Source organism: Salmo trutta, unplaced genomic scaffold, assembly GCF_901001165.1.
Source record: "Salmo trutta unplaced genomic scaffold, fSalTru1.1, whole genome shotgun sequence".
Taxonomy (NCBI): Eukaryota; Metazoa; Chordata; class Actinopteri; order Salmoniformes; family Salmonidae; genus Salmo; species Salmo trutta.
In genome coordinates, this window is record NW_021822719.1 from 247,454 (window position 1) to 271,328 (window position 23,875).

Here is a 23,875-nt window from a genome sequence, read left to right on the forward strand (position 1 = left end):
TGCTGCTCGGCGTGAGGTAATACAGTAGGGGGAGGTGTAGCATGAGGTAATACAGTAGGGGGGAGTGCTGCTCAGCGTGAGGTAATACAGTAGGGGGGAGTGCTGCTCAGTGTGAGGTAATACAGTAGGGGGAGTGCTGCTCAGCGTGAGGTAATACAGTAGGGGGGAGTGCTGCTCAGCGTGAGGTAATACAGTAGGGGGGGAGTGCTGCTCGGCGTGAGGTAATACAGTAGGGGGGAGTGTTGCTCAGCGTGAGGTAATACAGTAGAGGGAGTGCCGCTCGGCGTGAGGTAATACATTAGGGGGAGTGCTGCTCGGCGTGAGGTAATACAGTAGGGGGAGTGCTGCTCGGCGTGAGGTAATACAGTAGGGGGAGTGTTGCTCGGCGTGAGGTAATACAGTAGAGGGAGTGCCGCTCGGCGTGAGGTAATACAGTAGGGGGAGTGCCGGTCGGCGTGAGGTAATACAGTAGGGGAAGGTGCAGCGTGAGGTAATACAGTAGGGGGAGTGCTGCTCGGCGTGAGGTAATACAGTAGGGGGAGTGCTGCTCAGCGTGAGGTAATACAGTAGAGGGAGTGCTGCTCAGCGTGAGGTAATACAGTAGGGGGAGTGAGGTAATACATTAGAGGGAGTGCTGCTCAGCGTGAGGTAATACAGTAGGGGGAGTGCTGCTCAGCGTGAGGTAATACAGTAGGGGGAGTGCTGCTCAGCGTGAGGTAATACAGTAGGGGGAGTGTTGCTCAGCGTGAGGTAATACAGTAGAGGGAGTGCTGCTCAGCGTGAGGTAATACAGTAGAGGGAGGTGCAGCGTGAGGTAATACAGTATGGGGAGTGAGGTAATACAGTAGAGGGAGTGCTGCTCAGCGTGAGGTAATACAGTAGAGGGAGTGCTGCTCAGCGTGAGGTAATACAGTAGGGGGAGTGCTGCTCAGCGTGAGGTAATCCAGTAGGGGGAGTGCTGCTCGGCGTGAGGTAATACAGTAGGGGGAGTGCTGCTCGGCGTGAGGTAATACAGTAGGGGGAGTGCTGCTCAGCGTGAGGTAATACAGTAGGGGGAGTGCTGCTCAGCGTGAGGTAATACAGTAGGGGGAGGTGCAGCGTGAGGTAATACAGTAGGGGGAGGTGCAGCGTGAGGTAATACAGTAGGGGGAGTGCTGCTCGGCGTGAGGTAATACAGTAGGGGGAGGTGCAGCGTGAGGTAATACAGTAGGGGGAGGTGCAGCGTGAGGTAATACAGTAGGGGGAGTGCTGCTCAGCGTGAGGTAATACAGTAGGGGGAGTGCTGCTCGGCGTGAGGTAATACAGTAGGGGGAGGTGCAGCGTGAGGTAATACAGTAGGGGGAGGCTGCTCAGCGTGAGGTAATACAGTAGGGGGGGAGTGCTGCTCAGCGTGAGGTAATACAGTAGGGGGGAGTGCTGCTCAGCGTGAGGTAATACAGTAGGGGGAGTGCTGCTCAGCGTGAGGTAATACAGTAGGGGGAGTGCTGCTCAGCGTGAGGTAATACAGTAGGGGGAGTGCTGCTCAGCGTGAGGTAATACAGTAGGGGGAGTGCTGCTCAGCGTGAGGTAATACAGTAGGGGGAGTGCTGCTCAGCGTGAGGTAATACAGTAGGGGGAGTGCTGCTCAGCGTGAGGTAATACAGTAGGGGGGAGTGCTGCTCAGCGTGAGGTAATACAGTAGGGGGAGTGCTGCTCAGCGTGAGGTAATACAGTAGGGGGAGTGCTGCTCAGCGTGAGTAATACAGTAGGGGGAGTTCTGCTCGGCGTGAGGTAATACAGTAGGGGGAGTGCTGCTGCGGCGTGAGGTAATACAGTAGGGGGAGGTGCAGCGTGAGGTAATACAGTAGGGGGAGTGCTGCTCGGCGTGAGGTAATACAGTAGGGGGAGTGCTGCTCGAGGTAATACAGTAGGGGGAGGTGCAGCGTGAGGTAATACAGTAGGGGAGTGCTGCGCAGCGTGAGGTAATACAGTAGGGGGGTGCTGCTCAGCGTGAGGTAATACAGTAGGGAGTGCTGCTCAGCGTGAGGTAATACAGTAGGGGGAGTGCTGCTCAGCGTGAGGTAATACAGTAGGGGGAGTGCCTGCTCAGCGTGAGGTAATACAGTAGGGGGAGTGCTGCTCAGCGTGAGGTAATACAGTAGGGGGAGTGCTGCTCAGCGTGAGGTAATACAGCAGGGGGAGGGCTGCTCGGCGTGAGGTAATACAGTAGGGGGAGTGCTGCTTGGCGTGAGGTAATACAGTAGGGGGAGGTGCTGCTCGGCGTGAGGTAATACAGTAGGGGGAGTGCTGCTCGGCGTGAGGTAATACAGTAGGGGGAGTGCTGCTCGGCGTGAGGTAATACAGTAGGGGGGAGTGCTGCTCGGCGTGAGGTAATACAGTAGGGGAAGGTGCAGCGTGAGGTAATACAGTAGGGGGAGTGTTGCTCAGCGTGAGGTAATACAGTAGAGGGAGTGCCGCTCAGCGTGAGGTAATACAGTAGGGGGAGTGCTGCTCGGCGTGAGGTAATACAGTAAGGGGAGTGCTGCTCAGCGTGAGGTAATACAGTAGAGGGAGTGCTGCTCAGCGTGAGGTAATACAGTAGGGGGAGTGAGGTAATACAGTAGAGGGAGTGCTGCTCAGCGTGAGGTAATACAGTAGGGGGAGTGCTGCTCAGCGTGAGGTAATACAGTAGGGGGAGTGCTGCTCAGCGTGAGGTAATACAGTAGGGGGAGTGCTGCTCAGCGTGAGGTAATACAGTAGGGGGAGTGCTGCTCAGCGTGAGGTAATACAGTAGGGGGAGTGTTGCTCAGCGTGAGGTAATACAGTAGAGGGAGTGCTGCTCAGCGTGAGGTAATACAGTCGAGGGAGGTGCAGCGTGAGGTAATACAGTAGAGGGAGTGCTGCTCAGCAATACAGTAGGGGGAGTGCTGCTCAGCGTGAGGTAATACAGTAGGGGGAGTGTTGCTCAGCGTGAGGTAATACAGTAGAGGGAGTGCTGCTCAGCGTGAGGTAATACAGTAGAGGGAGGTGCAGCGTGAGGTAATACAGTAGGGGGAGTGAGGTAATACAGTAGAGGGAGTGCTGCTCAGCGTGAGGTAATACAGTAGGGGGAGTGCTGCTCAGCGTGAGGTAATACAGTAGAGGGAGTGCTGCTCAGCGTGAGATAATACAGTAGGGGGAGTGCTGCTCAGCGTGAGGTAATCCAGTAGGGGGAGTGCTGCTCAGCGTGAGGTAATACAGTAGGTGGAGTGCTGCTCGGCGTGAGGTAATACAGTAGAGGGAGTGCTGCTCAGCGTGAGGTAATACAGTAGGGGGAGTGCTGCTCGGCCTGAGGTAATACAGTAGGGGGAGTGCTGCTCAGCGTGAGGTAATACAGTAGGGGGAGTGCTGCTCAGCGTGAGGTAATACAGTAGGGGGGAGTGCTGCTTAGCGTGAGGTAATACAGTAGGGGGAGTGCTGCTCAGCGTGAGGTAATACAGTAGGGGGAGTGCTGCTAAGCGTGAGGTAATACAGTAGGGGGAGTGCTGCTGTAATTGTAGGTTTTATGTGTTCTCCACTCTCTCGTCTTCAGATGAACGAACTCGGAGCGTGAGAGCGCGGAGCACGGTAGAATGCATATTGAGAAACACCATTTACACAGTTAAATGAAAGATATTTGTGTTGGAAGCGTGACGCCGATGTTTGAATGATAAACTGGTGTCGTACAGGCAGCGTGGGGTTAGACTCTGGCTGGCTGGAGAAAACTTTTTTTGGAGGTATTTTGAATACAAACGGGTTTGAATTTTTAACCATGGAACAAGAAATGCCAAGCTGGTTAAACTGACAATGTGACAGTCTAGGAAAACCAAGCTAGAGGCAGAGTGATACTTTTACCCCCCCCCCCCCGCAGTACTGACACCGATTGATGGTAGATTGGATACTTAGTCAGTTGTTTTTAACGGAGATGGATTGATTTGTTGTCACAATATCGAAATGAGATTTGGACAAAAAAATGATGATATTTCTCACTCAAGGTGTAGTGCTGGAACTCATGTGTATACTGAACAAAAATATAAGCACAATCATTTCAAAGATTTTACTGAGTTACAGTTCATGTAAGGAAATTGGTCAATTTAAATAAATTAACTAGGCCGTAATATATGAAGGCCGGGGGCACAGACGGGCCTGGGAGGGAATAGGCCTCCCAATTTGGTTGAGAAATGAACAACAAATTCTCTGGCAATGACTCTGGTGGACATTCCTGCAGTCAGCATGCCGATTTCCACGGTTCTTCAAATGCGAGACATTTGTTGCATTGTGTTGTGACAAAAACGGCACATTTTTAGAGTGGCCTTTCGTTAGTCCCCAGCACAAGGTGCACCTGTGTATCGATCATGCTTTTTTTTAATCAGCTTCTTGATAAAAGAGAAATTCTGACTAACATGATGTCAACTAATATGTGTGCATAATTTGAGTGAAATAAGGTTTTTTGTACTGTCTGGAACATTTCTGGTATCTTTAGTAAAGATCGAACGGTCACAACCTCACTAACTCTTCCCTCATCCTAGAGAGGTGAGCACGTCGCTGGTCTGGGACAAGATACAGGAGCCTGACGTGAACTTTGATGAGTTCGTAGAGCTGTTCTCCAAGACTGCTGTGAAAGAGAAGAAGAAACCCCTGTCAGATACCATCACAAAGTCTAAAGCCAAACAGGTGAGATCAGATACAACACCTGTCCTATCGCCCCCTGTCCTGTCCTATCGCCCCCTGTCCTGTCCCCGTACGCCTGTCCTATCGCCCCTTGTCCTGTCCTATCGCCCCTTGTCCTGTCCTATCGCCCCCTGTCCTGTCCCCGTACCCCTGTCCTATCGCCCCTTGTCCTGTCCTATCGCCCCTTGTCCTGTCCTATCGCCCCCTGTCCTGTCCCCGTACCCCTGTCCTATCGCCCCTTGTCCTGTCCTATCGCCCCTTGTCCTGTCCTATCGCCCCCTGTCCTGTCCCCGTACCCCAGTCCTATTACCCCAGTCCTATTTTCCCGTGTCCCAGTACCCCCTGTCCTATCGTCCTGTCCTATCGTCCTGTTTAATTGTCCTATCACCCTCATGTTTATGTAGGAGTTTTCCTCTATTTCATCCTTCCTTCCAGATGTTCTGTTCTCCTTCAGTTGAACTGTCTGGGTTCTGGGGGTTTCAACTGAACTGGGAACTGTCTGGGTTCTGGGGGTTTCAACTGAACTGGGAACTGTCTGGGTTCTGGGGGGTTTCAACTGAACTGGGAACTGTCTGGGTTCTGGGGGTTTCAACTGAACTGGGAACTGTCTGGGTTCTGGGGGGTTTCAACTGAACTGGGAACTGTCTGGGTTCTGGGGGGGGTTTCAACTGAACTGGGAACTGTCTGGGTTCTGGGGGGGGTTTCAACTGAACTGGGAACTGTCTGGGTTCTGGGGGGGGGGGGGTTCAATTGAACTGGGAACTGTCTGGGTTCTGGGGGTTTCAACTGAACTGGGAACTGTCTGGGTTCTGGGGGGTTTCAACTGAACTGGGAACTGTCTGGGTTCTGGGGGGTTTCAACTGAACTGGGAACTGTCTGGGTTCTGGGGGTTTCAACTGAACTGGGGACTGTCTGGGTTCTGGGGGGTTTCAACTGAACTGGGGACTGTCTGGGTTCTGGGGGGTTTCAACTGAACTGGGAACTGTCTGGGTTCTGGGGGTTTCAACTGAACTGGGAACTGTCTGGGTTCTGGGGGTTTCAACTGAACTGGGAACTCTCTGGGTTCTGGGGGGTTTCAACTGAACTGGGAACTGTCTGGGTTCTGGGGGGTTTCAACTGAACTGGGAACTGTCTGGGTTCTGGGGGTTTCAACTGAACTGGGGACTGTCTGGGTTCTGGGGGGTTTCAACTGAACTGGGAACTGTCTGGGTTCTGGGGGTTTCAACTGAACTGGGAACTGTCTGGGTTCTGGGGGGTTTCAACTGAACTGGGAACTGTCTGGGTTCTGGGGGTTTCAACTGAACTGGGAACTGTCTGGGTTCTGGGGGTTTCAACTGAACTGGGAACTCTCTGGGTTCTGGGGGGTTTCAACTGAACTGGGAACTGTCTGTGTTCTGGGGGGTTTCAACTGAACTGGGAACTGTCTGGGTTCTGGGGGTTTCAACTGAACTGTGAACTGTCTGGGTTCTGGGGGGTTTCAACTGAACTGTGAACTGTCTGGGTTCTGGGGGTTTCAACTGAACTGGGAACTGTCTGGGTTCTGGGGGGTTCAACTGAACTGGGAACTCTCTGGGTTCTGGGGGGTTCAACTGAACTGGGAACTGTCTGGGTTCTGGGGGGGTTCAACTGAACTGGGAACTGTCTGGGTTCTGGGGGGTTCAACTGAACTGGGAACTGTCTGGGTTCTGGGGGGTTCAACTGAACTGGGAACTCTGTGGGTTCTGGGGGGTTCAACTGAACTGGGAACTGTCTGGGTTCTGGGGGGTTCAACTGAACTGGGAACTGTCTGGGTTCTGGGGGGTTCAACTGAACTGGGAACTGTCTGGGTTCTGGGGGGTTCAACTGAACTGGGAACTGTCTGGGTTCTGGGGGGTTCAACTGAACTGGGAACTGTCTGGGTTCTGGGGGGTTTCAACTGAACTGGGAACTGTCTGGGTTCTGGGGGGTTCAACTGAACTGGGAACTCTCTGGGTTCGGGGGTTTCAACTGAACTGGGAACTGTCTGGGTTCTGGGGGGTTCAGCTGAACTGGGAACTGTCTGGGTTCTGGGAATGGATGTGATTAAAGGTCCCTACCGCTTTAGGCCCAGTTCTCCACTACTAAACATTTGCGTAGAATTACTGACTGTCCTTCCTGAGGAGGACGTCACGGTCTGAGCTTCAGTCCTGGCTCTGCGTCTCTGTCTGAGCTTCAGTCCTGGCTCTGCGTCTCTGTCTGAGGATCAGTCCTTTTTGATCAGGGCCCTTTATGTAAGGATGCCATTGTGGAGGCAGGCCATGTAGCCCAGTCTAACCATCTATAAACCATGTTCAGATGATGGGATTACATCAGAGCTCCGTAGAGCTTGGTGTTTTGACAGGCCGTTCAAGTCACACTGTGTTTTGACTGGAAGTAGCAGAACGAGGATCTGTCATCAATAAAGAACAACACTGCAGCGACCAGTAAAGCCCACACACTCACACTCACACACACACACACACCAGTCTGTAGCTGATCTGAGCAGTCCTGGCCTGTATAGAGGTTCTGGCTGAGGTTCTGTCCTGGCCTGTATAGTGGTTCTGGCTGAGGTTCTGTCCTGTATAGTGGTTCTGTCCTGTATAGTGGTTCTGGCTGAGGTTCTGGCCTGGCCTGTATAGTGGTTCTGGCTGAGGTTCTGGCCTGGCCTGTATAGTGGTTCTGGCTGAGGTTCTGTCCTGGCCTGTATAGTGTGGTTCTGGCCTGGCCTGTATACTGGTTCTGGCCTGTATAGTGGTTCTGGCTGAGGTTCTGTCCTGGCCTGTATTGAGGTTCTGTCCTGGCCTGTATTGAGGTTCTGGCCTGGCCTGTATAGTGTGGTTCTGAGGTTCTGTCCTGTCCTGGCCTGTATAGTGGTTCTGTCTGAGGTTCTGTCCTGGCCTGTATAGTGTGGTTCTGGCCTGGCCTGTATACTGGTTCTGGCCTGTATAGTGGTTCTGGCTGAGGTTCTGTCCTGGCCTGTATTGAGGTTCTGTCCTGGCCTGTATTGAGGTTCTGGCCTGGCCTGTATAGTGTGGTTCTGAGGTTCTGTCCTGTCCTGGCCTGTATAGTGGCTCAGTCTGAGGTTCTGTCCTGGCCTGTATAGTGTGGTTCTGGCTGAGGTTCTGGCCTGGCTCGGTGGCTCTGTATTGTTTTATTTCTAACATTAACTTATTAAATATTGCCCTTTTTTAAAATACTATTTTCCTGAGCCAATCTTTTCTTAAGTCTTATTTTAACGATTTTAGCCCCGTCACATTTTTGTCTTCTAAAGTTGTCTTGTGGGTAGACCTAAATCTGGATGCTATTTGAGTTACCAAATAAAGTGTTTGGGGAATTTTAAGTTGTTTCAGCGATTTTTTTACTTCAAATACTCTGGTAAAGAATCGTTTAAACTTTGAAGTCGTCCCAGTCCCGTAGAGGATGATTGCAGTTAGCGGTCCATGTTTAAAACATTTCCTTAGATACTGATTGGAATAAATGGTATCCTTTATCCCCTCCCTGCTAGCTGCCAGAGGGTTACCCGCAAAACATTTTATTTTAATAAAGTAACATGTTGTTGTTAGTTTAATTCCGGTCGGCATGCCAGCTTATAGGAAGTGTTTACGTTGGGATTTATCAAATCATTGTTTTGCAGTTTAGTCAGATTTGAAGATCTGTTTTGAGGAACCTGATTTACGTTAAAAAGAGGAGAAATGGCTGAGGATTAATGAGGGGTTTGCATGTTAATGTGATATTTGTGAAATGCCGGTGCTGATGTCATAGCCCAGTTGGTTCTGTTAAAACACAGCAGTAGGTAGACTGTTTATTTACATTTACGTCATTTAGCAGACGCTCTCATCCAGAGCGACTTACAGTGGTGGATGCATACATTTCATACATTTATTATTATTTTTTCTTTTCTTCTCTGTACTGGTCCCCCGTGGGAATCGAACCCACAACCCTGGCGTTGCAAACACCATGCTCTACCAACTGAGCCACACGGGACCACATTTCTAACGCCACTACAATTTTTCTTTTATTGAAAAGCCTTACCAATATTTACTTTAAATGAATTGACTAAATATGCTGTTTATTTATTTTAGGGACATATATATTAGGGTAGAAGTTTTAAGAGAATTTAATCATTCTATTCATTTTGTTTTCGGCAGTTTCATTCCCCCATCCCCCCTATCAAAGTATGTATCATTTCATACACTGTGGTAACAATATGGTTTTACCTCATCAATGATCTGAGATAAAGCCCCCCCCCCCCCCCCCCTCTTTCCATTGTTTATGGTCTAGGCCCAGTCTGACGTCATGGCTGTTGATGTGTCAGCACCTCTCTGGCTCCTAGCTGGATGTGTTGAATTTTAAAACAGACAGTCACTTCTTCTGTTTACTGTGTGGTCACAGACGTAAGACCAGGTGCCATTTTGTTTTTTTCTATCTGTTAAGCATCAGAGTAAGTGCTGTTCTGGGGTCAGGTTCTTACCCTGACCAAGTACACTTTCATTTTCATTGATCTAAAAAAGGCACTGATCCTAGATCAGCTCTGTTACTCAGACGTTTGATAGATCCGGTCCCAGAGCTCTAACATTACCCACGTCCTGCCATCCAGGTGAGGCTCGTTTCCTCTCCCGTCCAGGTGAGGCTCGTTTCCTCTCCCGTCCAGGTGAGGCTCGTTTCCTCTCCCGTCCAGGTGAGGCTCGTTTCCTCTCCCGTCCAGGTGAGGCTCGTTTCCTCTCCCGTCCAGGTGAGGCTCGTTTCCTCTCCCGTCCAGGTGAGGCTCGTTTCCTCTCCCGTCCAGGTGAGGCTCGTTTCCTCTCCCGTCCAGGTGAGGCTCGTTTCCTCTCCCGTCCAGGTGAGGCTCGTTTCCTCTCCCGTCCAGGTGAGGCTCGTTTCCTCCATACCCTTGTAGAGCAGAACTGCCGTTCTTACGGAGTCTGTTTATTTGGTAACATCTTGGTGGTTTTGCTCCTGGTGACACGGCGACACACCGACCAACCCGGCGGGGGGGGTAGAGCGAGAGAAGGGGACGTTATTCACGGTCATCTGATGACTTCCTGAAGGGAAAGTTTGTCCGTACGTAATAGAGGTCTGTTTAGATGGAGAATGTTTCCAGCTGCTGACGCAGGGTGCCGGGGGGGGGCAGGCGGGGGGGCCAGGCGGGGGGCCAGGGCGGGGGGGCAGGCGGGGGGGCAGGCAGGTCAACGTGGTGCTGAGTCGCAGTAGAAAACTGACCATTGTCTTGACTTTCTGATCAATCAGACAACATAGTTTCAAACATTGTTTTTTGTTTTCTTGGTCTCTGGGCTCTCCACAGTAAACACGGTGTTGCTCCAGTCTCTGGGCTGCACAGTAAACACAGTGTTGCTCCAGTCTCTGGGCTGCACAGTAAACACAGTGTTGCTCCAGTCTCTGGGCTCTCCAGAGTAAACACGGTGTTGCTCCAGTCTCTGGGCTCTCCAGAGTAAACACAGTGTTGCTCCAGTCTCTGGGCTCTCCAGAGTAAACAGTGTTGCTCCAGTCTCTGGGCTGCACAGTAAACACAGCGTTGCTCCAGTCTCCACAGTAAACACAGCGTTGCTCCAGTCTCTGGGCTCTCCACAGTAAACCCAGCGATGCTCCAGTCTCTGGGCTCTCCACAGTAAACACAGCGTTGCTCCAGTCTCTGGGCTCTCCACAGTAAACACAGCGTTGCTCCAGTCTCTGGGCTCTCCACAGTAAACACAGTGTTGCTCCAGTCTCTGGGCTCTCCACAGTATAAACACAGCGTTGCTCCAGTCTCTGGGCTCTCCACAGTATAAACACAGCGATGCTCCAGTCTCTGGGCTCTGCATGGTCAATCCCCACGTCTGCAGTGGCCGTGCATCATTTACTGCGATAGGGCCTCTGCAGAAGTCAGGGCATTCGCACTTCGCAGAGCCTGTTGTGAAGGATTAATACAGGACCTCCTGCCCTCACCTTCCGTCAACCAATCACATCAATGCGGAGCTATACAGAGCCCTCCTCATTGTTAGAGAACTTGAGGTGCCCAGCGACGGGGTACGGAGCTCAATTTGTCTTCTGCCTCCAGAGGCTCAGCGTAGCGTCACACCCTCCGGACGGCGACGCAGACCACATTTTCAGATCAAACATCAATTGGCTTTAAGACACACTGCTGCAGTCCTGTGGTGAGGTCACCGTGGGTTCCTCTCTCTCTCTCCTAGTAGACCTGACCTGTGTGAGGTCACCGTGGGTTCCCCTCTCTCTCTCTCCTAGTAGACCTGACCTGTGTGAGGTCACCGTGGGTTCCTCCCTCTCTCTCCTAGTAGACCTGACCTGTGTGAGGTCACCGTGGGTTCCTCTCTCTCTCTCCTAGTAGACCTGACCTGTGTGAGGTCACCGTGGGTTCCTCTCTCTCTCTCCTAGTAGACCTGACCTGTGTGAGGTCACCATGGGTTCCTCTCTCTCTCTCCTAGTAGACCTGACCTGTGTGAGGTCACCGTGGGTTCCTCTCTCTCTCTCTCTCTCCTAGTAGACCTGACCTGTGTGAGGTCACCGTGGGTTCCTCTCTCTCTCTCTCTCTCCTAGTAGACCTGACCTGTGTGAGGTCACCGTGGGTTCCTCTCTCTCTCCTAGTAGACCTGACCTGTGTGAGGTCACCATGGGTTCCTCTCTCTCTCTCCTAGTAGACCTGACCTGTGTGAGGTCACCGTGGGTTCCTCTCTCTCTCCTAGTAGTCCTGACCTGTGTGAGGTCACCGTGGGGTCCCCTCTCTCTCCTAGTAGACCTGACCTGTGTGAGGTCACCATGGGTTCCTCTCTCTCTCTCCTAGTAGACCTGACCTGTGTGAGGTCACCGTGGGTTCCTCTCTCTCTCCTAGTAGACCTGACCTGTGTGAGGTCACCGTGGGTTCCTCCCTCTCTCTCCTAGTAGACCTGACCTGTGTGAGGTCACCGTGGGTTCCTCCCTCTCTCTCCTAGTAGACCTGACCTGTGTGAGGTCACCGTGGGTTCCTCTCTCTCTCTCCTAGTAGACCTGACCTGTGTGAGGTCACCGTGGGTTCCTCTCTCTCTCTCTCCTAGTAGACCTGACCTGTGTGAGGTCACCGTGGGTTCCTCTCTCTCTCTCTCCTAGTAGACCTGACCTGTGTGAGGTCACCGTGGGTTCCTCTCTCTCCTAGTAGACCTGACCTGTGTGAGGTCACCGTGGGTTCCTCTCTCTCTCTCCTAGTAGACCTGACCTGTGTGAGGTCACCGTGGGTTCCTCTCTCTCTCTCTCCTAGTAGACCTGACCTGTGTGAGGTCACCATGGGTTCCTCTCTCTCTCTCCTAGTAGACCTGACCTGTGTGAGGTCACCGTGGGTTCCTCTCTCTCTCTCCTAGCAGACCTTCTGGTCTGTCTCTAAACCTCCAACAGGGTAATTATTTAATCAGAGAGCAGAGTCGTTCAGTGTGCTACAGCTGCTGATGGGGAAATGGACGCCGGGTATTTGTAATCATGTACAGACTGTTTTTCTTTCTTTATTTTCTCCATTCCTTAATTCCCAAAAGTGGCCTCGGGCGTTGTTGAGGTGAAAACATCTGAAATGTAATGTTTCTGATTTTATACGTAGAATCTGGTGTGTCATGTAGCAGCCAGTTAGATAAGATACGGGGTGGAAGCAGAAAGAGATGGAACGAGCAACACCTTATTTTATTATATTATTTCACCTTTATTTAACCAGGTAGGCTAGTTGAGAACAAGTCCTTTATTTAACCAGGTAGGCTAGTTGAGAACAAGTCCTTTATTTAACCAGGTAGGCTAGTTGAGAACAAGTCCTTTATTTAACCAGGTAGGCTAGTAGAGAACAAGTCCTTTATTTAACCAGGTAGGCTAGTTGAGAACAAGTCCTTTATTTAACCAGGTAGGCTAGTTGAGAACAAGTCCTTTATTTAACCAGGTAGGCTAGTTGAGAACAAGTCCTTTATTTAACCAGGTAGGCTAGTTGAGAACAAGTCCTTTATTTAACCAGGTAGGCTAGTTGAGAACAAGTCCTTTATTTAACCAGGTAGGCTAGTTGAGAACAAGTTCTCATTTACAACTGCGACCTGGCCAAGATAAAGCAAAGCAGTTCGACAACATACAACAACACAGAGTTACACATGGAGTAAAACAAACATACAGTCAATAATACAGTAGAACAATAAGTCTATATACAATGTGAGCAAATGAGGTGAGATAAGGGAGGTAAAGGCAGTAAAAGGCCATGGTGGCAAAGTAAATACAATATAGCAAGTAAAACACTGGAATGGTAGATTTGTAGTGGAAGAAAGTGCAAAGTAGAAATATAAATAATGGGGTGCAAAGGAGCAAAATAAATAAATAAATACAGTAGGGGAAGAGGTAGTTGTTTGGGCTAAATTATAGATGGGCTATGTACAGGTGCAGTGATCTGTGAGCTGCTCTGACAGCTGGTGCTTAAAGCTAGTGAGGGAGATCAGTGTTTCCAGTACCTACTCTGACAGCTGGTGCTTAAAGCTAGTGAGGGAGATAAGTGTTTCCAGTACCTACTCTGACAGCTGGTGCTTAAAGCTAGTGAGGGAGGTCAGTGTTTCCAGTACCTACTCTGACAGCTGGTGCTTAAAGCTAGTGAGGGAGGTCAGTGTTTCCAGTACCTACTCTGACAGCTGGTGCTTAAAGCTAGTGAGGGAGATAAGTGTTTCCAGGACCTACTCTGACAGCTGGTGCTTAAAGCTAGTGAGGGAGGTCAGTGTTTCCAGGACCTACTCTGACAGCTGGTGCTTAAAGCTAGTGAGGGAGGTCAGTGTTTCCAGGACCTACTCTGACAGCTGGTGCTTAAAGCTAGTGAGGGAGGTCAGTGTTTCCAGTACCTACTCTGACAGCGAAGTACACAGGAAGTTCATCCTGTCCTGAATGTTATCTGGTGGTCGTCTCTTTGTTCCCTTCATGAAACGGTTCTGACCGATGAAGGTCAGGAGGAAGACGGTGAGAACGAGGGGGGAGAAGAGCTTGACGGTGAGCTTGGATGAGAGTCGATAGCAACCAAGGTTGTGGGAAGGTCAGGTCCACGTTTACTTCCACTAAACACATCAGAAGTTGAGAAAGTAACTTTTTAAACTGGGATGTCAGGCTTTTAAAATCAATTTGCAATAACTGCTCTCCCCCCCGCCTCGTTCTCCCGCTCTTTCCCCCCCGCCTCGTTCTACCGCTCTTTCCCCCCCCCTCGTTCTCCCGCTCTTTCCCCCCCGCCTCGTTCTCCCGCTCTTTCCCCCCCGCCTCGTTCTCCTGCTCTTTCCCCCCCGCCTCGTTCTCCCGCTCTTTCCCCCCCGCCTCGTTCTCCCGCTCTTTCCCCCCCGCCTCGTTCTCCCGCTCTTTCCCCCCCGCCTCGTTCTCCCGCTCTTTCCCCCCCCCTCGTTCTCCCGCTCTTTCCCCCCCCCTCGTTCTCCCGCTCTTTCCCCCCCGCCTCGTTCTCCCGCTCTCCCCCCCGCCTCGTTCTCCTGCTCTTTCCCCCCCGCCTCGTTCTCCCGCTCTTTCCCCCCCGCCTCGTTCTCCCGCTCTTTCCCCCCCTCGTTCTCCTGCTCTTTCCCCCCCCTCGTTCTCCCGCTCTCCCCCCCGCCTCGTTCTCCTGCTCTTTCCCCCCCGCCTCGTTCTCCTGCTCTTTCCCCCCCGCCTCGTTCTCCCGCTCTTTCCCCCCCGCCTCGTTCTCCCGCTCTTTCCCCCCCCTCGTTCTCCCGCTCTTTCCCCCCCGCCTCGTTCTCCCGCTCTTTCCCCCCCTCGTTCTCCCGCTCTCCCCCCCCCTCGTTCTCCCGCTCTCCCCCCCCCCCCTCGTTCTCCCGCTCTTCCCCCCCCCCCTCGTTCTCCCGCTCTTCCCCCCCCCCCTCGTTCTCCCGCTCTTTCCCCCCCGCCTCGTTCTCCCGCTCTTTCCCCCCCGCCTCGTTCTCCCGCTCTTTCCCCCCCGCCTCGTTCTCCCGCCCTTCCCCGCCTCGTTCTCCCGCTCTTTCCCCCCCCCCCCTCGTTCTCCCGCTCCAAAATAGACATTTCAAATGCCATATTATGTCTATATACAGTGTTGTAGAGATGTGCAAATAGTTAAAGTACAAAAGGGAAAATAAATAAACATAAATATGGGTTGTATTTACAATGGTGTTTGTTCTTCACTGGTTGACCTTTTCTTGTGGCAACAGGTCACACATCTTGCTGCTGTGATGTCACACTGTGGTATTTCACCCAGTAGATATGGGAGTTTATCACAATTGGATTTGTTTTCTAGTTCTTTGTGGATCTGTGTAATCTGAGGGAAATATGTGTCTCTAATATGGTCGTACATTGGGCAGGAGGTTAGGAAGTGCAACTCAGTTTCCACCTCATTTTGAGGGCAGGTCAGCCAGGTCTGCCTACGATTGGCCTTTCTCAATAGCAAGGCTATGCTCACTGAGTCTGTACATAGTCAAAGCTTTCCTTAAGTTTGGGTCAGTCACAGTGGTCAGGTATTCTGCCACTGTTTACTCTCTGTTCAGGGACAAATAGCATTCTAGTTTGCTCTTTTAGTTTTCTTGTGATTCATGCGTCTATCTCTCTCGTTCATTCATTCTCTCTGAAGTTGACATTGTCTTTCACTCTCTCCCGCTCTCCCCTCTCCCGCTCTCCCCTCTCCCGCTCTCCCCTCTCCCGCCTCCCCTCTCCCGCCTCCCCTCTCCCGCCTCCCCTCTCCCGCCTCCCCTCTCCCGCCTCCCCTCTCCCGCCTCCCCTCTCCCGCCTCCCCTCCTCCCCGCCTCCCCTCCTCCCCGCCTCCCCTCCTCCCGCCTCCCCTCCTCCCGCCTCCCCTCCTCCCGCCTCCCCTCCTCCCGCCTCCCCTCTCCCGCCTCCCCTCCTCCCGCCTCCCCTCTCCCCTCTCCCGCTCTCCCTCCTTCCCTCTCTCTGAGTGTGTCATGTATTGATGTTTCTCTCTCTCTCTGCAGGTGGTCAAGTTGCTGAACAACAAGCGTTCTCAGGCTGTGGGGATCCTGATGTCCAGTCTGCATCTGGACATGAAGGACATCCAGCATGGTGAGATAATGACCCCATAGCTCTATCATTACAACACTATAGATAATGACCCCATAGCTCTATCATTACACCACTAGAGATAATGACCCCATAGCTCTATCATTACAACACTATAGATAATGACCCCATAGCTCTATCATTACACCACTAGAGATAATGACCCCATAGCTCTATCATTACAACACTATAGATAATGACCCCATAGCTCTATCATTACAACACTATAGAGATAATGACCCCATAGCTCTATCATTACACCACTATAGATAATGACCCCATAGCTCTATCATTACAACACTATAGATAATGACCCCATAGCTCTATCATTACACCACTATAGATAATGACCCCATAGCTCTATCATTACAACACTATAGAGATAATGACCCCATAGCTCTATCATTACACCACTAGACTGATAATGACCCCATAGCTCTATCATTACAACACTAGACTGATAATGACCCCATAGCTCTATCATTACACCACTAGAGATAATGACCCCATAGCTCTATCATTACAACACTAGACTGATAATGACCCCATAGCTCTATCATTACAACACTATAGATAATGACCCCATAGCTCTATCATTACACCACTATAGAGATAATGACCCCATAGCTCTATCATTACAACACTATAGAGATAATGACCCCATAGCTCTATCATTACACCACTATAGAGATAATGACCCCATAGCTCTATCATTACAACACTATAGATAATGACCCCATAGCTCTATCATTACAACACTAGAGATAATGACCCCATAGCTCTATCATTACACCACTATAGATAATGACCCCATAGCTCTATCATTACACCACTATAGATAATGACCCCATAGCTCTATCATTACAACACTAGAGATAATGACCCCATAGCGACCTCCTAGACATACTGTCAGATTTAGAGGGAGAGGACAGTGAGTGACTGGATCGACTGTTATTTTTGTACCAAAAAATGATGGTATTTTTTGTTTTGCGTCATCGAGAGAGTTGTCTTGTTTCCTTGTTGTTCTCTGACCTTTCTGAGTTGTTGGCTGGTTGGGTTTCTGTCATTGTTTAGAAGCAGACGTGTTTTGAAGTCAAAGTTCCCCTTGGCTTTCTGGAAGCAGTGACCTCATTTCCTTTCTCTCCTCGCGGTAATAGTACTAGAAACGTTCTGAGCGAATAATGCAAGAAATTACACCCCCCCCCCCCCCCTCCCCCAAAAATACTGCTACTTTGTCCAGGAAACGGGGCGATCTGTCTGACTGTGTCATCTCGTCTCACATCCTGTGATCACATTGGCCTTAAGGAAGAGATCAATGAGACCCTTCCTTTCCTCTGTCCGTTATCTGAATCCAGAACAGGGTTTATGTTGGTTACCACCACATTCCTAAAAAATGGAAGAACGTCTCCGAACGTTTTTCCAACTTTTTCTCATCTGCCATGAACAACAAAATGTTGATTATTGCGTCTTTTCCCCACATTATGAATTTTATATATAGCGAAAGACCAAAACCAGACACAAGATCTGTCATTTACATGAATTATGTTTGTTTTTTCACTTTGAGAAGGGTACTTTTCTCAGGAATACTGAACAATCAAAATTACAGTCCTGCCTGCGTCTCAAATGTCCCTGTTGTCTGTACTCTGTAGATGGAAATATGAATCTCTCTGTAGATGGAAACATGAATCTCTTTTGTTCTGTGTTTTGAGGTGGAATGTAAATGTCAAATCAACAGAAGTCCCTAATCAGTCCAATATTTCAATGTTTTGATGGAATTTAACCAGCAAGAATGGAAACAATTCCCTCCCTTCCCAACCGTGTCTCAGAAAACACACACCAAGTCTTTTACTTTAAAGAGTTACGTTGCTTCAACAGCCAATTTTCTCTTGTGAGTCGATGTGAAGTGAAATACAGCGTTTTGAAACAGATATTCTAGTGGTGGTTAGACATCTTACTGCACGTTGAGTCAGTCTCAGAACAGAGCGAGGGACCAGGTCTGGCACCAGGTCTGGCACCAGGTCTGGCACCAGGTCTGGCACCAGGTCTGGCACCAAGACGTTTGGTGGCATTTTACTATAGATGGAGCTCTGTGAAGTCACTCTAACCACCAGGCTACCCGCCTCCCCTCCACTCTAACCACTAGGCTACCTGCCGTCCCTCCACTCTAACCACTAGGCTACCTGCCGTCCTTCCACTCTAACCACTAGGCTACCCGCCGCCCCTCCACTCTAACCACCAGGCTACCTGCCGCCCCTCCACTCTAACCACTAGGCTACCTGCCTCCTCTAACCACTAGGCTACCTGCCTCCCCTCCACTCTAACCACTAGGCTACCTGCCTCCCCTCCACTCTAACCACTAGGCTACCTGCCTCCCCTCCACTCTAACCACCAGGCTACCTGCCGCCCCTCCACTCTAACCACTAGGCTACCTGCCGCCCCTCCACTCTAACCACTAGGCTACCTGCCTCCCCTCCACTCTAACCACTAGGCTACCTGCCTCCCCTCCACTCTAACCACTAGGCTACCTGCCTCCCCTCCACTCTAACCACTAGGCTACCCGCCTCCCCTCCACTCTAACCACTAAGCTACCCGCCTCCCCTCCACTCTAACCACTAGGCTACCCGCCTCCCCTCCACTCTAACCACTAGGCTACCCGCCTCCCCTCCACTCTAACCACTAGGCTACCCGCCTGCCCTCCACTCTAACCACTAGGCTACCCGCCGCCCCTCCACTCTAACCACTAGGCTACCCTGCCACCCCTCCACTCTAAGCACTAGGCTACCTGCCGCCCCTCCACTCTAAGCACTAGGCTACCTGCCGCCCCTCCACTCTAAGCACTAGGCTACCTGCCGCCCCTCCACTCTAACCACTAGGCTACCTGCCGCCCCTCCACTCTAACCACTAGGCTACCTGCCGCCCCTCCACTCTAAGCACTAGGCTACCTGCCGCCCCTCCACTCTAACCACTAGGCTACCTGCCGCCCCTCCACTCTAACCACTAGGCTACCCGCCTCCCGTCCACTCTAACCACTAGGCTACCTGCCGCCCCTCCACTCTAACCACTAGGCTACCCGCCGCCCCTCCACTCTAACCACTAGGCTACCCTGCCTCCCCTCCACTCTAACCACTAGGCTACCTGCCTCCCCTTCACTCTAACCACTAGGCTACCCTGCCACCCCTCCACTCTAACCACTAGGCTACCTGCCGCCCCTCCACTCTAACCACTAGGCTACCCGCCTCCCCTCCACTCTAACCACTAGGCTACCTGCCTCTCCCCCTCTAACCACTAGGCTACCTGCCGCCCCTCCACTCTAACCACTAGGCTACCTGCCGCCCCTCCACTCTAACCACTAGGCTACCCGCCTCCCCTCCACTCTAACCACTAGGCTACCTGCCTCTCCCCCTCTAACCACTAGTCTACCTGCCTCCCCTCCACTCTAACCACTAGGCTACCTGCCGCCCCTCCACTCTAACCACTAGAGGATTTTGCGATCAGACCGCAAGATCGAATTCCTGTCTATTGTTGAAAAATGATTTGTCTCTGAAACCACAGTCTTCCCATTTTTTGTTCAAATAATTTGTTTTATTTAACTTAGCGTATTATAATCTTGTGTCTTCAGCACCGTAGCAAAACGAACAGACAGATGAGCGGCCAACAGACTGTCAGTGTGTGTGGTTAGGAAGAAATTTAAATGTATTTATTTAACCCTGTTTTATTTAGGTAGTAATAGACCAATCAGAATCATCCATCTGCCTGAGGAGCCAGACCGTCTGAGACTTACAGAACGCAGAAACACATTGATTAGATTGAAATGTGCTACAAATTCTGTTGGCACCAGAATAAAATATACAGGAACATTCCTCCCAATAAGTCCTGATTTGTTAAGCAGAGCTAAAAACAACAGCAGGAATCTCCTCTCCACCCTCCTCTCCACCCTCCTCTCCACCTCCACCCTCCTCTCCACCTCCCACCTCCACCCTCCTCTCCACCCTCCTCTCCACCCTCCTCTCCACCCTCCTCTCCACCCTCCTCTCCACCCTCCTCTCCACCCTCCTCTCCACCTTCCTCTCCACCCTCCTCTCCACCTCCACCCTCCTCTCCACCTCCACCCTCCTCTCCACCTCCACCCTCCTCTCCACCTCCACCTTCCTCTCCACCTCCCACCTCCACCCTCCTCTCCACCTCCACCCCAGCCCTTAGTGAGTTGGACCGGCCCTTCATCTGGGACTGTTGATTCCTCCCTTAGTGAGTTGGACCCTCCCTTAGTGAGTTGGACCGGCCCTTCATCTTGGACTGTTGATTCCTCCCTCAGTGAGTTGGACCGGCCCTTCATCTGGGGCTGTTGATTCCTCCCTTAGTGAGTTGGACCAGCCCTTCATCTGGGACTGTTGATTCCTCCCTTAGTGAGTTGGACCGGCCCTTCATCTGGGACTGTTGATTCCTCCCTTAGTGAGTTGGACCCTCCCTTAGTGAGTTGGACCCTCCCTTAGTGAGTTGGACCGGCCCTTCATCTGACTGTTGGTTCCTCCCTTAGTGAGTTGGACCAGCCCTTCATCTGGGACTGTTGATTCCTCCCTTAGTGAGTTGGACCAGCCCTTAGTGAGTTGGACCCTCCCTTAGTGAGTTGGACCAGCCCTTAGTGAGTTGGACCCTCCCTTAGTGAGTTGGACCCTCCCTTAGTGAGTTGGACCAGCCCTTAGTGAGTTGGACCAGCCCTTAGTGAGTTGGTTCCTCCCTTAGTGAGTTGGACCAGCCCTTCATCTGGGACTGTTGATTCCTCCCTTAGTGAGTTGGACCCTCCCTTAGTGTGAAGGACCCTCCCTTAGTGAGTTGGACCGGCCTCTCATCTGGGACTGTTGATTCCTCCCTTAGTGAGTTGGACCCTCCCTTAGTGAGTTGGACCCTCCCTTAGTGAGTTGGACCCTCCCTTAGTGAGTTGGACCCTCCCTTAGTGAGTTGGACCAGCCCTTCATCTGGGGCTGTTGATTCCTCCCTTAGTGAGTTGGACCCTCCCTTAGTGAGTTGGACCCTCCCTTAGTGAGTTACACCCTCCCTTAGTGAGTTGGACCCTCCCTTAGTGAGTTGGACCCTCCCTTAGTGAGTTACACCCTCCCTTAGTGAGTTACACCCTCCCTTAGTGAGTTGGACCCTCCCTTAGTGAGTTGGACCGGCCCTTCATCTGACTGTTGGTTCCTCCCTTAGTGAGTTGGACCAGCCCTTCATCTGGGACTGTTGATTCCTCCCTTAGTGAGTTGGACCAGCCCTTAGTGAGTTGGACCCTCCCTTAGTGAGTTGGACCAGCCCTTAGTGAGTTGGACCCTCCCTTAGTGAGTTGGACCCTCCCTTAGTGAGTTGGACCAGCCCTTAGTGAGTTGGACCAGCCCTTAGTGAGTTGGTTCCTCCCTTAGTGAGTTGGACCAGCCCTTCATCTGGGACTGTTGATTCCTCCCTTAGTGAGTTGGACCCTCCCTTAGTGTGAAGGACCCTCCCTTAGTGAGTTGGACCGGCCTCTCATCTGGGACTGTTGATTCCTCCCTTAGTGAGTTGGACCCTCCCTTAGTGAGTTGGACCCTCCCTTAGTGAGTTGGACCCTCCCTTAGTGAGTTGGACCCTCCCTTAGTGAGTTGGACCAGCCCTTCATCTGGGGCTGTTGATTCCTCCCTTAGTGAGTTGGACCCTCCCTTAGTGAGTTGGACCCTCCCTTAGTGAGTTACACCCTCCCTTAGTGAGTTGGACCCTCCCTTAGTGAGTTGGACCCTCCCTTAGTGAGTTACACCCTCCCTTAGTGAGTTACACCCTCCCTTAGTGAGTTGGACCCTCCCTTAGTGAGTTGGACCAGCCCTTCATCTCAGATCTTGGACTATTGTCTTAGTATTCTCAGTTAGAAAGCATTTTAAGAGAATTATTCCCTTTAAATAGTGCACTACTTTTGACCAGGGCTCTGGTTGAAAGTAGTGCACCAAATGGGGGAGAATAGGGTGCCATGTTTGGGAATCAGCTAATCTGTCCTGTCCGTTTTTAATTCCAACAGGCACCGTGTCGTAGCAAGTATGCCGAGGCGTTCTGTCGTTTATTACGACGTACTCTCACTGTACTTAACGCTTCAGATGTAATACTATATCTTTTAGATTTAAACATTCAACCACTTCACCTCTGTTTGTGTTCAAACATTTTTCCTTTTTTAAAGGATTACAGTTCGAGGCGCCAGATCCTTTCTAGCCGAGATTAAAAGTCGAAGTGAGGAATTTAAACACACGGTGTTTTTATCTGACAGATTTTGAGGTAATGTTTCTTTCATCAGGCCGTTTTTTTAGTGGAGTGTTTCACCGCTGATTACATGCTGGTAGACAAATATTCCCCCTCTAGACTAGACCGACACACGATGTGAGCTAGACAGGGTAATGTCCTCCTCCCTCTCTCTCTCTCTCTCTCTCCCTCTGTCTGTCTCTCTGTGTGTCTCTGTCTGTCTGCGTTTCTCTCTGTCTGTCTGCGTTTCTCTCTGTCTGTCTGCGTTTCTCTCTGTCTGTCTGCGTTTCTCTCTGTCTGTCTGCGTTTCTCTCTGTCTGTCTGCGTTTCTCTCTGTCTGTCTGCGTTTCTCTCTGTCTGTCTGCGTTTCTCTCTGTCTGTCTGCGTCTCTCTCTGTCTGTCTGCGTCTCTGTCTGTCTGCGTCTCTGTCTGTCTGCGTCTGTCTGTCTGCGTCTCTGTCTGTCTGCGTCTCTGTCTGTCTGCGTCTCTGTCTGTCTGCGTCTCTGTCTGTCTGCGTCTCTCTCTCTCCATGGCTTAGTGTTACCAAAGGCTCTGTCTGTCTGAGTCTCTCTCTCTCCATGGCTTAGTGTTACCAAAGGCTCTGTCTGCGTCTCTCTCTCTCTCCATGGCTTAGTGTTACCAAAGGCTCTGTCTGTCTGCGTCTCTCTCTCTCTCCATGGCTTAGTGTTACCAAAGGCTCTGTCTGCGTCTCTCTCTCTCCATGGCTTAGTGTTACCAAAGGCTCTGTCTGCGTCTCTCTCTCTCCATGGCTTAGTGTTACCAAAGGCTCTGTCTGTCTCTCTCTCTCTCTCTCTCTCTCCATGGCTTAGTGTTACCAAAGGCTCTGTCTCTCTCTCCATGGCTTAGTGTTACCAAAGGCTCTGTCTGTCAACAGGTTGCTCTGATAAAGTTAACAACAAAGGAATGACCAACGAGGTTGCAACAAGTCTCAGTGGACTTAAACTGCCGTTTGTTTGGAGTAGTGTTGAATCACAGGACTGTTCAGAGGGCTGAGGATGTTGAATCACAGGACTGTTCAGAGGGCTGAGGATGTTGAATCACAGGACTGTTCAGAGGGCTGAGGATGTTGAATCACAGGACTGTTCAGAGGGCTGAGGATGTTGAATCACAGGACTGTTCAGAGGGCTGAGGATAGGACAAGTAGAGACTGACTACTGCTGCTGTTCAGATAGGGCTGAGGATAGGTCAAGTAGAGACTACTGCTGCTCAGATAGGGCTGGGTATAGGTCAAGTAGAGACTACTGCTGCTCAGATAGGGCTGAGGATAGGACAAGTAGAGACTGACTAGACAGCTGTTCAGATAGGGCTGAGGATAGGTCAAGTAGAGACTGACTGGAGACTACTGCTGCTCAGATAGGGCTGAGGATAGGACAAGTAGAGACTGACTAGAGACTGCTGTTCAGATAGGGCTGAGGATAGGTCAAGTAGAGACTGACTGGAGACTGCTGTTCAGATAGGGCTGAGGATAGGACAAGTAGAGACTGCTGCTGTTCAGATAGGGCTGAGGATAGGACAAGTAGAGACTGACTGGAGACTACTGCTGTTCAGATAGGGCTGAGGATAGGTCAAGTAGAGACTGACTAGAGACTACTGTTCAGATAGGGCTGAGGATAGGTCAAGTAGAGACTACTGCTGCTCAGATAGGGCTGAGGATAGGTCAAGTAGAGACTACTGCTGCTCAGATAGGGCTGAGGATAGGTCAAGTAGAGACTACTGCTGCTCAGATAGGGCTGAGGATAGGACAAGTAGAGACTGCTGCTGCTCAGATAGGGCTGAGGATAGGTCAAGTAGAGACTGACTAGAGACTACTGCTGTTCAGGTAGGGCTGAGGATAGGTCAAGTAGAGACTACTGCTGTTCAGATAGGGCTGAGGATAGGACAAGTAGACTGACTGGAGACTGCTGTTCAGAGGGCTGAGGATAGGACAAGTAGAGAC

General features: G+C 51.1%; 1 protein-coding gene across 1 annotated transcript in view; it reads left to right on the plus strand.

The window, feature by feature from the left end:
• Positions 1–23,875, plus strand: part of LOC115183997 (formin-2) — a 106,124-nt gene that overhangs the window by 50,344 nt on the left and 31,905 nt on the right. The window contains exons 7-8 of the mRNA XM_029744994.1: positions 4,527–4,671; positions 15,588–15,675. Coding sequence (XP_029600854.1) covers positions 4,527–4,671; positions 15,588–15,675 — 233 coding nt within the window. The remainder of the gene's footprint in view (positions 1–4,526; positions 4,672–15,587; positions 15,676–23,875) is intronic.